The sequence below is a fragment of the Chenopodium quinoa genome, unplaced genomic scaffold (genome assembly GCF_001683475.1).
Source record: "Chenopodium quinoa cultivar QQ74 unplaced genomic scaffold, ASM168347v1, whole genome shotgun sequence".
Lineage (NCBI taxonomy): Eukaryota > Viridiplantae > Streptophyta > Magnoliopsida > Caryophyllales > Amaranthaceae > Chenopodium > Chenopodium quinoa.
The window spans coordinates 12,254,385-12,268,779 of NW_018742738.1; the positions used below are offsets into that span (position 1 = coordinate 12,254,385).

The window sequence follows — 14,395 nt, forward strand, 5'->3', positions numbered from 1 at the left end:
TCAATTTGGATCCTTATAGATGAAAATAGCCCACAAAATCTTAAACCAAATATTTTTCAACACACAAATCGATAAAAAAATATTAATAATTTGATAGTGGGCCCCACTAACGAAATTTTTAACGGTGGGATAAAGTTAAGATTAGCGCATGGAAACAAAATGTATCTTGGGGTTACAGTGTAGAAAGTGATATATGTTGGGGTGCAACGTAGAAAAGGGAAATTAACGGAGTTACTATATAGAAAAACCATATTTTTTTTAATTTAAAATGGTTCGATTTTTTTAAAGAGGGCCGAAGTGCTTTTTATTTTCGAAGGACTTTGATTTTTAGTTCTACCCTGTGTTTGCGAAAGTTAAAAATTCAATTTAAAAAAAAAATTGTGTGTGAAAGTATGCGAAGAAATTAAGGTATGTATTTAAGCGTTAATCGCTTTTGAAAGCATGTGGTGAGATTGGGTAGGTGAAGAAAGGACATATAGGCTATAATTTAATTTCTTTCCAATCAGCGTACTTTTTTTATGAGGTAGGTTTTCAAGCATGTTGTATGACTAAGTGTTTATTGATGAAAGCATGCAATATGTGATTTATATTATGTGAGTTATTAAGATTGTATGATTGAACACTGAACTTAATTTTCTGCAAGAACTGTAATATGTTGTTTCGGTAAGGGTTTTCTATTGGTAGGCGGCAAGCCCGTTCTCTTGCAAGATCCCTATAGCTAAACCTAGTTGGTTTATATGATGAGTGTTTTGAGGAATGTTGAAGATCATGGGAATTCAATTTTTATGCTAAGATTGTTTACTTCATTGTTCTTATTTGAGGTGTATTTTGAAAGATAATGAGATGTACACCATTATATAGTTGTGAGTATTGTGTTTTGGGATATTTTGTTTTTGTGACACCTTGCCTAATTATTAAGAATAAGTGCTTGAATTTTGGTCACATGTGTATTGAGACACATAGGTGTGAGAGTAATTAAAAGATCGATACTAATGGTTAATGAGCCTGTAATTGGTATGAGTAATGATGAAAGTTATTACTTGAACTAAGGGATACTTAAATCAAATCAATTGGAGTTTGACATGGTAAAATTAGTAACTTATCATTTCTTATGATTAAGATTGTTTATTTTGAGATAGAGAATTGTGAATATTATTTTTATGTGTTATTGGAGCCTTGAGAACTTAAGAATTTGTTGGGATATTGAGGACTTTTGTTCTGTTGAACCTAGAGAACTTTACTATATGTTAAGTTGGAATTATCAGTATTGACTATTTAACCTTGAACTATGGGAATGATTATTTTACTTCAAAGGGGTCATTATATGTAGCAATGCTACCATTCTGGAGAAGTCGTAAATTTATTCACCTACTCTTTTAAAGTTATGTAACAACCTAATTGTTTTCCAATTGCTACTCATTTCTTCCTTCTTTTTGAGTAGCAATTCATGGGGATATTTTTATTTTTGATTGTTTGTTTAATCATTTGAAATATAGTTGTTTATAAATCAAGATTTTATGCATTCGAAAAACTGAGAATGAGGACATAAATATTCTTGCCTCAAAGCTTAATTCAAATTAATTATTGATTATTTCTTTATTGAGTTTATTGGTTTGTGTTAGTTGAGTAGAATAAGAGGAAGCTAAATGCTTTTACCAAACCTATATAGCAAACAATTTTATCATCAAGAAAGCAAGGTATGCAGTAAGGCAGGCTTGATAGCTAGCCAAAAATGCTATAACCACCAATAATCCCGTAGTGGGGGAAGTTAACAAGATGTAGAGAGGTGAAAATCACCTATATACCAAAGGGAGATCGAATCCTAAAGTTTTTGAGGTTGAGTGAAAGAGATACAGAAGTTGTTTAAAAGCAATTTGTATCTTGAGAATTTGAGAGTGTATGAAAGTTTGTATGGTAAGTAAATGTATAAGTTGATTTTATCATGTCAATAGGAACGAATAAGTTGTGAATACACCCAATCTTATTTGAGAGATGTTTGAGATAACAAACCCGAAATAAGTTCCACCAGTCTTGTATGTAGATAGAAGGAAAAGGCAGTGAAGTTTATAGTGGAAATGAAAAGATTGCTTGCTTTGGGGTAGTACTCCAAGTTATTAAGATCTCTAGGTTTTCAAGGAATGGTGTTTTTTAGAAGCTCAAGGGTATAAGTTGTACTGTGGTGAACTATAAGTTTCAACAATAGTTGTCAAGACATAAAACCTTTGGGATTTTTGTTAATTTGCATGAAAGAGTAATCAATTCATGTATTTGTTGAAAGAAAGTGAAATTAAGGATAAAGATAAGGAATTAAAACGAGAAATAAGGTATATGAAAGGCTAACAAGATGAGTAAAGAAGCTTAAAGGGAATATTTTCAAAATGAGAAGAAGCATGAAGGTGGCTTGAATACCTTTTGATAGTTAAGGATTTTGAACTACGAAAAGTAAGTATACTTGAAAGTATTGAGATTATAGAATTATGGATATGAAAATGTCATAAAGAGTGGAATGACAAGATTTATGGAGTTGATTGGGAAATCTTGATATAATTTGAGTATGAATCGTTAATGAGGTAATTAAGTTGATATTAATTATGAGTAACAAGAGACTTCTTCAAGGAATACTATAGGAAAGGTGAAGAGATGATTGAGGAAAATTTGAGGAAAGGATAACGAGGTTGATTGAAGTTTGGAGGTAGTATAAGGATATCATTTTGTATGAAGAAAGGATTAATGTTGTATTGCTTAAAGAGGGTTAGAAGAGTAAGATTGCAAGGTAATGAGAATGAGGATACATCGCTTTGGGTAGCGCATGCATTTGTTAAGAAGGAAAGATAATGGTGTACAATAATATGGTGCCTAAGATAGTTAATTAAGGTGACAAGGAAGAGTAACTATATTCTGATTTGGAGTGATGATTTATTTGATCAAATATAGGGAGCAACAATATTTTCTGAGTCAGACTTGAGGTTAGGAACTACTTGGAAAGAATATTCAAAACATAATATTTTGAAATTGGCGTCTATGACAAGATTTGTACGGCTTGAGTTTTAATCCTTTTGGATTAACGAAGCACCTATAATTTTGATTGAATTTAAGAATCAAGTGTTTACATTGAAGGTATTTTAGTAAATTCTAAATATGGAAAGGAAAGGACGATGTGAACACCTGTGATAAAGTTGTTAATGTTGAGAGAGAAGCGGATGCACGCAAGGTATTACTATGAGTGAGTTGTGATTAAAGTAAAGACCATTTTGGGACACCTTATGGAAAAGTATGGAAGAGATTGCTAGTATAACAAAGATAAAGGTTGAGAATTATAAACTATATTATAATTAAGGATATCATTGTTTAAGGTTTTTAAATTGGACAAGGTGGTGTAGAAGGTTTGTGACAGATTTTCAGGGATTATTAACAATTGAATGCCTTCGAGAAATGTAATTCAAAGTTCGTGGAGATTAATAAGTGTGGGAAAATAAATTTGGATAGATGATTAATTGAGTAAAGTGTAAAATTTGTGGTAGACTCTCACACATAAGAATTTGAATATGTAACAAAGAAACAATGGGAGTTGATAAAGGACTATTGGCAAGACATTCAATATAGTTGAAAGGGAGGTAATGTGGTGGATTGATACATTAGTAATATTCGACAAAGTAAATGGAAAATAAGGAAATTAACCTCCTCAAAAGTGTTGGAAAAGAAAAGTAAAGAAAATGTTGGGGCAACAAGACTATGAGACCAACAATATTTGAGGAGATGAAGGAAAATCAAATAGAGAATGTGAATTTGGATTGAATTCGTCAAATTATGATTTGTTTTAATATTCATAGAGATAAAAGTTTGAATATATGTTGTAAGAGTAAGAGATTGAAAGGAAAACTAATGGAAGAAGAGGTGCAATACACCCTATCCAGGGAAGGACAAGTTGCAAAAGGATTTGATAAAGGTGTAGTGATGGTTTAGAATGATTAATATCACTTGGATTGTGGTGGATAGATTGTCTAAGTCTGCGATGTTTAAAAGACAATGATAGAGACTTGGAGGATGGAGAAACTTGCAAAGGCTTACATCAAATAAAATGTGAGATTACATGGAGTTCATAAGAATATCATGTCAGGTAGAGATTATTCCAAGTTTCTTTCAAGATCTTGAAAGGTATACAGGAGAACTTTGGTATTACGTTGAGGACGATTACAACATCCACCAAGTGGTAAATGGACAAACAAAAAAGAATATTTGACATTGGAGGTCATGCAGAGAGCATGTGTATTCAATTTCGAAAAGGATCTAAAGATAACTTGGAGTGAAACAAACACAAAGTTATCGTACAAGCCACCATTGGCACGCATGAGAACATTTTGAGGTTTTGTTAGAAAGAAGCATGAAAGTTCACTATGTTCGAGGAATATAAGTGATATAAACGTTTTAGTACTTTAAATAATGACTAAGATATAGAGAAGTGAAGTATCAAAGAACGAATTTGAATGGTGCAATTTAAATAAAGGATAAATGTTATTAAAAGTGTATCCCATGAAAATAAGGATGAATTTTTGTAAGAAAGAAAAAATGTGCCATAGTATATGGAAATATATACCTTTGCGTAAAATTATTAAAGTCACGAATAACTTTTCCTTATTATTGGACCTTGGTAAAGTACAAGACCTTTTTCATAAGTCATTGTGAAATAACATATTCCTGATTAAAGGTATGAGTTGTAAAGGAAATTAGTGAGTTTTAAACAAGTTGATCTACGAACATGATATGCAAATCAAGGTTTGGGATTGCAAAGTGCTTATTAATTTTACTAAAAGAATTGGTAAAAGATGGTTTATTTGGAAAATAATTACCTTTAGTATGATGAGTAAAGGACTGATGATATTATTATTGGTAATCGCAACAAGGAATGAGAAAGAAAATTACATAATTCTAAAGTTGAGTTAAGTGGAGTTACGAGGATGTAACTCGTTTTCTTTTAGGGGGGGTACAGTGTGGTATAATTACACGCTTTTTCCTTAATTTTGGCATTTGAAGTGCTTTTTCATCATTTTTACACTGATTTTGTTATTAAGTTTGATTATCTTGCACACCATGTGTGTAAATTTTTTATCAAGGATGAATCATACACTAATAAATACTGTAATTTTGTTAGTTAGTTTAATATTTTACACAATGTTTTGTATAAGTTTGTTAGTTTAGTTATTATTTTACATAGTAGATTGTGTAAGTTGTTATATATAAAAGTTTGCTATTCTACATATAAGTTTGTGTAGAATTGTATAAAAGAAATAGAAAAGTATAAGTCACAAAAAGTACAACAACTAAAAGTATTAATTAAGGAAGATTTTTTGAGATTTTAAAAGTATTTATCCATCTTTAAAAAAGTTTTTTTTAAAGTTTTTGTAACTAAGTTTTGAGGACGAAACTTCTTTTAAAGGGGATAAACTGTAACATCTCATATTTTAATGTATTTTTTTAATTATTTAATTAAGGAAAAATTAGAAATAACACCACAAAACTTTGCAAAAGATTGATTATAAAACCACAATTCTCAAACTTTTATTCTAACACCACAAAAAAATCTAAAAATTAAATTTCACCATCACCTAAGGGATTCTTGGATGGACTCCGTTAGTAGGGCTCACCTTGGACACGTGTCACTCAACTATTTGTTAAAAAAATTAAATAAATAAAATTTTAAGCAAATATTTTTTAAAAAAACCTAAACACTAACCCAGCCCCACCACCACCACTGCCACTGCCAACAGCTCGGCCCCTACCGCTAGCACTTCCTGCCCCACTTTCACCGTCAAAACTAGCGAGCCCCACCACCCCCTAAAACCAGCGAACCACCACTGTCGCCCCATCGAGTAGCAACAACCCCATCACCACAAAAATTGTCGAAGAATACCACCCACTGTCAAAGAAAACAACCCACTTCTGGAGAAAACCATGCCCAATTATTCCACCCGCAACCCCGGATCCAGACAATTGTTTTCTTCATAAAACAATCGTTTAGACGAAGATTGGGAAAAGGAGGTGGTGGTGGCGACCTTTCCTTTTCGTCATAAAAGTGGTTTTGATGGTGAAGGTGGGGCTGTGGTGGGTGGGGGTGATGGTGGGTTGTTGCACCGCTAAAGGAATTGGTTTCAGTGGTAGTGGGGGGGGGGGGGGTTCTACAGTGGGCTAATGGCTGGGTTAGGGTTTATGGGTTTTTCTTATTTTTTCTTTTTATTTTAATTTATCTTTTTTTTAAAACCAATGTCCTATTACCACGTGTCCATCGTGGGTCACTTTAATGGATTTCATCCAAAAAACTGTTAAATGGTGGTAAAATCCAATTTTTTTTCTCTGTGGTGTTATAATCCAATTTTTGTGAAATTTAGGTTGTTATTTTCTATTTTTTCCTTTAATTAATTTTAAAATATATTTTAAAGGCTCAAATATTTTAATTAATACTTTAAAGGGCAAAAGTATTTTAGTTATAAAGTATTATAAAAGTAAAATATATTTTTAGACTAAACGTTTATTAATTATTTTGGCTTGTTTAAATATTTGTATGTAAGCAATCCTTATACTCCTATTGGACCTAGCTTATGCTATTTAACGAAGCCCAATTCATTTTTTTTAACGGAAGCCCAATTCATTTATTTGAACCCTTGTGGGTTAAATATTCTATAACTAAAACCCACTTATAAGGGGCTATGGAGAAATTGAGTCAGAAAAAAAATATTGAAAATGGGTTCTTATTAAGCATCCCTTATTCAATGCAATAATCTGGCAAAAAGTAGCTTCTTATAACATTAGGCGTTTTATAATTTATAAGGTAGTTTCTTCCAACATCTAGTATTTATAAGGTAGTTTCTTACAACATTTTTTTTAATAAGGTTGTTTTTCACAAAAACTAAATGTATAAGACAATATAGATGGACAAAGTGTTGAGAAAAAAGAGAAGTATTATGAAATAAATTTTTTATTATTGGACAAGATATTACGATAAATTAAAACCCAATGCATCAGTATATTGCCCAAGATATTTGCTAGTTTCTTTCTCCTTGTTGGCATATGCATGAGAAGAGGAATATATACATAGTGGCAAAGAGGTTAACAAGAGGTAACAATGCAACAATTGATTATTAAATTCATCAACCAGCCAACTTTACAAGCATATTACAAGCAAAGAAAATAGTTGGCACATTAAAAAAAATATATAATTTTCAATCACAGTAAATAGAGAGAAAATTCAATCTAACAGCAACGATTATCTGGAATGCAAAGATGTCCAGTCATGTGAAAGCTTTCAGCTCCGCCTTTGTGCATATATGGGCATTCTGGTTTGTACTTCTTGGCATCATCGTTACCGGCTAATCGGACGTTCCATTTTGCAAGCAAGTCCTTAGTCGAAGCCATGGGCCAAGTTGCAGTAGCGTTTTCATATCTACTTTGCGTAACACGTATGAATTTTTTCAAATTCTCATTCTTTTGTATGTCACTAGGATCAATATCAACGATAAATATATCACCGTAGGGTCTCACGGAGTGAAGGAATATAGGCATCGACACCGGATCACAGGACACTGCAGCAAGATCAGCAGTCACAACGAGACTCTTGCCATCGGGGCTGAAAAATGGATGGTTCACATGTCCCGGAAATAATCCACCCAAATATATATTTCCACTGTCTATCACTTTGATGACCACATTTTTATCATTAGCCTTAACCATGTACACACCAAAGTACCCTGGATCAGGAAGGTCTTCAAGTTGTTTGGCCTTGGGATTCGAACGATTCGATGAGAATACTATCCAATCTTGTGTAGGAGACCATTGGCAATGTGTGTCTGTCCAATCCCCTTCTGTTAGTCTTGTTACCATGGCTCCGTCAAACTCTCCTAGTTGAGCATTTTCCATAATGTATAAATTCTTGGATCCGTCCTTTGTAGATCGATATACTAATCTCGTCCCTGAAGTGAAAGTTATAAGTTAGTTAAACCTCTTGTATGTTTCATTATACTATCTCCGTTTCTAAAAGTAATATTATGAAGACTCAGTGACTCACCGTCTCCATTGGTAGATGGGAAAGCACTATTGTATAACCTTTGTGTTAGAAATTTGAACTCTCTTTTATTTTCGGAAACGTTGATAATCGCCAAAATCTGAACTGTTTCTTTTTGGTTGAATGAAGGTCCAACACACAAATATAGTATATCCTTTCCACGGTTCCAAATATGCTGTTCGAATCGTTTCTCTACACCATTGATCACACAATTCATAAGACTATAAGTTTAAAAAAATGAAAATAAAAAAAAAAAAAAAAAATCTTCTCTCTAAATGTTGTTCCTATTTTGATTGATTGTTGTTTCATAGGAAAAGGAAACGAACAATTTTTAGAGACGGATTGAATAATAATCAAAGAATGTACCTTGTAAACCATATGTAATCCGCGGCTATCGGCAACCCACACAGCCTTAAACTCGTTGTCAACAAATGCAAGCTTCTTGCCACATTGTGAAATTGATGGAAATACACCCGACACCCTGAATACTCCTATTTCCGGATCCGGAGATTGTAGCTTGTAGAAATCTTTCTCAACAACGCTATACTGTCAAATTAATTTCAACATAAATAATATTATTAGATGTAGGATTCATATTTATAACTTAAATTATGAGGTTGTCCTCATTGATATCCTATATTAACATTGTTTGTTAATATAGTGACATTCTTGTAAATAATAGTACTTCTCTTTCCCATGGCCACTCTATTTTGTCTCTCCTCCCCTTCCAAAGTCTTGCCAACCATCCGACCACCATCGCGAGTCTAAAATGGTTGGCCGGCCAAACAAAAGACATCCTAATAGGACATATATAAATTGGGGTTATACTAACCTCGCTCTTAGAGAAGGGGTGGTTCTTGCGAAGGTGCGACAACCGTCTAGTGGTACTAATGGTTGTGCAGTGGTCGATTAGTGGTCGTACGGTGGTTGAAATGGTCGTGTTAGTGGTTGTGTGATGGTCGGATGATAGTGTTAGAGGTGGTGCGGCAGTAGAAGATGGTGCCAATGGGTGGTTTAGTGGTGATAGAGGAGAGAGGGGGTATTTGTTTAAGAATTTATCAAAAAAACCTTGATATTAACAAGTGATGTTGATATAGGATATCAACTTGTATTTCTCTTGAATTATTATATAAATTTGGGTAAAAATATATACTTCCTCAGTTTTCCTTTTTTTTTTTTTTTTTTTTTTTTTTTGCTACTCCATTAAACTTTTTCAATCTCCAACATTGTTTCAAACAACATATATGTCTTTATTTCTATACACCCACAAAAATATATATAAAAACTTATTCAAATAAAAAAAAATTGAGACGATACAAAATATCTAAATCATGATTATCTTATCCCTTATTTATAGTACTGTATAAACAGAAAGGGCATTTTGGTTAATAAATTTGTCTTTTTTCCAAAATGTCCTTCTCAATTTGCTAAAATTCCTATTCACTTTTTTAAAAAGTGTTTATAGATGCTATAAGGAAAAAATAAAAACAAAAAAAAATCAAAATTATTAATATAAATATTGGTGTACAAACTAAGTTTCAAAGCTTTTATACTAAAACCAATTAACAATAATAAGAATAACTCCTCTACCTTATAAAGTTGAATTATCTCTCCTCTTTCTTTAATGTGGGATACTCACAAGTGGGGTATAACGGGTTTCAACAAAGTTTGACTCAAATGTTAGCAATGAAGCAATATAAAATGGGAATATAGCGTATTTCAATAAAAAGTTCGTAGTTACGTTGGAACTTACGCGTTAAGTTTGTCACTATGGCAATGATGATAACCAATACGCTTTACTCCATTGATTGCATCACCAACAACAAAGGGATTGAAATGGTCTGCCATAGGTCTAGTTTTCTTAGTGATTTCTATGACTTTCTCTTTCGGTTGGCTCATATCAAAGACTTCAATGTGCCGGTATTGATCTACTTCACGTTCATCCTGATCGTCGAATGTGAAACTTCGACGAACAGTAGCAACTACCACTTTGTTCTCATCAATAGCTGCTGGAGTCATAGCACTGATCTCCGCCGGGGTCACACGAGTCACGGACTTGGGACCCACTCGAAGGTCGACTCGAAACACCCCCCAACGTTTTTGTATTTTAACCTTCTCGATGTTACGATGAAAATAGAGGACGTTGTTACTACCCCAAGTAGGCCAGCCACCATCGACCACAACCAACTCACGATTTAATGGCCGATTTACATTCATAACAAAAATGCTAGTCTTGAGATCCTCAATCTCACCATCCCAACCAGCCTTTCTTTGGAGAGATGCGACAGCTATTCTATTGCCGTCGGGTGACACCGAGGGGCTTAAATCTGCTTGTCCTGTACATGGAAATTTGACTTTCAAGCTCACTAATGCACACTTACTACTTCATTTTATTATATGAACACAAAATAAATTGATATATATAATATAAAAAACGAGGTAGCTCCGGTTAATCTCTGGGATAAACAATATTTGTTTATCACATTCACATGATATTTTGGTAAATAAATCAACAACTTTAGCCGTTCATCATCACTGTGAGCCCCATTTTTATTGAAAAAGTTGTTGATTTATTTACAAAATTGTCATATAATGAACAAATTTTGTGCATCACAGAGACTAATTTGTATTTACCCATAAAAAACCGTGGAAGTAACATTTGAATTTGATGTATAATTTTCTGTTGCTTATCAAAATTCATCACTTGTTTTTTACTACTACGGAGTATTATTTCTCTCCTTTCACAACCTCAATTGGAGAAATTACAAGTTTTGTTTACAATTTGCCATTGGATGAACAATATTTTTTTTTATCAGGTAGAAAAATAAGGGCTTCTAACTTTTAAAGGGTAACAAACTTTTGCTCCACTATTTCTTTTCTACAGTAATTAATCTTCCAACACATTCCACTTACATACTATTTTACATCATTCAACTCACCACCCTAAAACAAAAAATAAACTAATATTAAAATTGTTGCAATTATTAAACAAAAAATAATAATAATAATAATAATAATACCTTTAAGGGTTAGGCGTTCAGTTTTCCCGTCGTTGAGATTAGTTTTGTAAACCGCAGTCCAAGGTTGATGAGGCTCAGGAGCAGGCTCCATAGTAGAGACATAGATAAGATAATCCCCAGCAATGCAACCACTATCTTCCATGCGAACACCCTTGAATGTGTCATAAACTTGAGCAAAATTAAACACTTGTGTTTTGGACGGTTGGTCTTGGAATAAGAGAGCTATATGAAGCGTCTCGAGGTTCTGAGTCCGTTCAGACACAAATATCATTGCTGATAGACGGCCCGAATCTACATCATCGGCTGTGCCTTGGCCGCGCAGTAGTGGTCATTGAAGGATAAGCTTGAGAGCTGAAGCTGGAATTATTTGTCCGTTGTAGTTATAGGAGTTCCCATCCGTCAAGAGTGCCTCATCTCGGTTCGACATCGGTGGATATTTTGCTGAGTATATATCTAACGGAACGGGTGGTCGATACGTTGCAAAGAATTCAATGCTACCTCTCTTTTCTTCTTTCTTCTCTTGCGTGTTTTCTTCAATCTTCTCTTCCATCTTGTAATTTACAAAGTGTTATGTTGAGTAAGTAAATTTTCTAATAAATTAAAGGGAACTTAGCTAACTTCTCTTCATGAATTAGATGTTGGAGTCTTTAAAGAGTGTTCATGGACACATTTATATTACGCTAAATATGATCAATTCCACATTTAAAATATTAATACAATAAATAAAAAAAAAAAATACTAGCATACATATTTTTTTTTTTTTTTTTGAAGACAATACTAGCATACATATTAATTAATAAACATTAATTAAGTTTTTCACCAAATAAATAAGATATATTAATTACATCTTCCCTTGTTCCTAGTTTCAAACCTTACTTTTGTTTTAACTAATTTTAATACTGTACTGTATTTGTTTTAGTAAATACGGAGTATTAAAAAATTAAAAAAAAATAGCTTTCACATGGTGATATACAATAAATATAAGAAAAACAATAGTCAGAGAATTTAGAATAGCGAAGAGAAATCAATGTTTTTAATTAGCTAACAAGCTCACCATTTGTATTTAGAATGATATGAAGTTAGCTCACACTGGAGAGGAAAAAGCCTGAAAGGGTGTTCACCTTTTAAACTGGATCAGAGGAAATTTAGTGTCTTACATGCTGTAGGTGTTTACTGGACCAGTATTTATAGAAACAACTTGGAATTTTTCTTCTAAATTAATCGTTCAAATTAATTACAATTGTAAAGTTTATTAATTTAGGTTTAAAGCTATCTATCTATCCTATAATTATTATTATAATATATAAAGCTGATCTTTTAGTCAGGTCATGAGACAGCTACACTTGACATTTCAACTTTTCGTAAAATGCCGCGCCACGTCGGATAGATTTAGATAGACTACATAAGATAAAATAAATAAATAAAGTTAATTAAAATTTTATTTTCAATCAAATAAAATTTTATTTTGAAATTGTTATTTTAGATTTTCATTTTCCATAAAATACTAAATAATAAACTTTTAGCTAGACCATGAGACAAGACATTTTAACTTTTCGCCAAATGTCGCACCACGTTTGATAAATTTAGATAGACTTTGGCGTGTTCGGCGCTAGCTTTTAGGTAGCTTTTAGTGGTTTGACTTGGTCAAACCACTACTTAACAAAAAATGTGAGTGTTTGGCAAAGTAGTGGTTATGATAGCTTTTAGTGGTGGAGGTAGCTTTTATGAAATGTTAGCTTTTAAAAGTAGAGGTAGCTTTTGAGGTAACTGTTGAAAATTTAATTTATAATTTTAAATATAAAATATTGGTTTTTATATGTAACAGCTAGGCGACCGCTACTTTCCCGAACACTCATACCTAAATTATCTATCTTCACAGCTACAACTTGTTGACAGCTAAAAGCTACCTACACAACTTACAGCTACCTTCACAGCTAATGGCTACCTTCACAGCTATATTTTGCCGAACACGCCCTTTGTAGGATAAAAAGTTAGTCTGAAATTCTATTTTCAACGAAATTTGAATAGAATTTTAAGATAACCTTTTTAGTTTAAAGTTTTATTTCGATAAATTACCAATATTTCATATGTACAAATTTAATTATATTATTTTTTTCAAATTAATACTAGATTATTACTATCGATAATTATCATATAAATTTATTTTTATATCATTCAGATCAAGTCACTTCAACCCAAAGTTTTGGGTTCGGGTCAACCCAACGGGCTTAAAATAAATTCTGTATTTAATTAATTTTTTTGCTAATTTTATAGAAATTTCTAATATTGCTTACTTTGCTATTTTTTTTATGTATTTAATCGAAGCTTTTCACCAATATTATTGTTAGTCACTACATGCCTACTACATAGTTTAAATTGCTAGAGAAGCACATCATATAATTTCGTTCTAATTTTATATCAATGTTATATTTTAAAATTTGACATATAAATTAAAATTTTTATCTTAAAACTCAATTAACAACCCGGCAATTGCACGGGGCACAAAACTAGTTTACCTATAAACCCTTACTAAAAGCAAATATTGACATGACACTTGTCACTACGTTGTCGTAAAACTTTTTTTCCTTTAATTTGTCTTATTTTATTTTTTCCATTTTTTTTATTACAAGTAAATCAAATAATTTTGTCTTACCATTTAAACAACCAACAAAATCTTATTTAAAAGGAAAATTAATTAATTTAATCTTACCATAAATAACAAAAAAAAATATTGTTTTAGGTAAAAAAGTTAATATTTAATTAATATAGTTTTCTACGAAAATTTATAAATGTCGTGTGTGGCACAGGATTTAAGCTATTAGTTAATTCCATAACATAATTGTTAATAATATAGATCAAATAACCAATTTAACATGTATTTTTGTGTATGATCCATTCTTTATTTAATCTACTCCATCTGCTTCTAAGGCCCTGTTTTTTTGAGCTAGTATGCTCTATCCTGCTATGTTCTTCCCTACTCTACATTGGAAGATTTACTTAAATCTATTCTGCACTGTGTTGAAAACACTGCTCTGCTGAAATCTGCTTTACTTTGTCCAGAATCTCAAACGAACAGGGCCTAAATGATTTATCCATTATTCATTATATTCCCGATTAAAGAAGTTATGTTTTAACCACAATTTTCCACCAATTCATTTTGAGTCCGGTTAAAATCATCTCACCATTTAAGTTTCAAATTATAAATTTTAATAATATGGAATTGGAGATATTGAAAACAAAGAAACTATAAATTTTGTTCAATAATCATCATCGCAATATAACGTAGTCCATAAAAATTTATGAATTAGGTTGTTTGGGGGGT

At 32.1% G+C, this 14,395-nt stretch overlaps 1 protein-coding gene across 3 annotated transcripts; it reads right to left on the reverse strand.

The window, feature by feature from the left end:
- Positions 1-6,986: 6,986 nt before the first annotated feature.
- On the reverse strand, positions 6,987-12,232 carry LOC110724269. Of its 3 annotated transcripts, XR_002511935.1 has the most exons (6): positions 12,128-12,232; positions 11,074-11,623; positions 9,807-10,389; positions 8,420-8,599; positions 8,057-8,245; positions 6,987-7,961 (listed from the first exon to the last, which is right to left on the reverse strand). XR_002511935.1 is itself a non-coding variant. In XM_021903693.1 (4 exons), the coding sequence occupies exons 2-4, from the start codon at positions 11,342-11,344 to the stop codon at positions 8,545-8,547; spliced, it is 909 nt and encodes a 302-aa protein (XP_021759385.1). In that variant the 5' UTR covers positions 11,345-11,623; positions 12,128-12,232; the 3' UTR covers positions 8,262-8,544. The 3 variants fall into 3 exon arrangements, 1 of the variants encoding a protein (XP_021759385.1); XR_002511936.1 differs by lacking the exon at positions 12,128-12,232 and having other exon boundaries at positions 11,074-11,794; XM_021903693.1 differs by lacking the exons at positions 6,987-7,961; positions 8,057-8,245 and having other exon boundaries at positions 8,262-8,599.
- Positions 12,233-14,395: the final 2,163 nt, after the last annotated feature.

Coding starts and splice junctions, on each gene's coding strand:
- LOC110724269 (XM_021903693.1), bottom strand. CDS start 11,344: ATGATATTTGTGTCTGAACGGACTCAGAACCTCGAGACGCTTCATATA. Junction 10,390..11,073: donor TGAACGCCTAACCCTTAAAG/GTATTATTATTA, acceptor TTCCATGTACAG/GACAAGCAGATTTAAGCCCC. Junction 8,600..9,806: donor CATAGTGACAAACTTAACGC/GTAAGTTCCAAC, acceptor TTAATTTGACAG/TATAGCGTTGTTGAGAAAGA.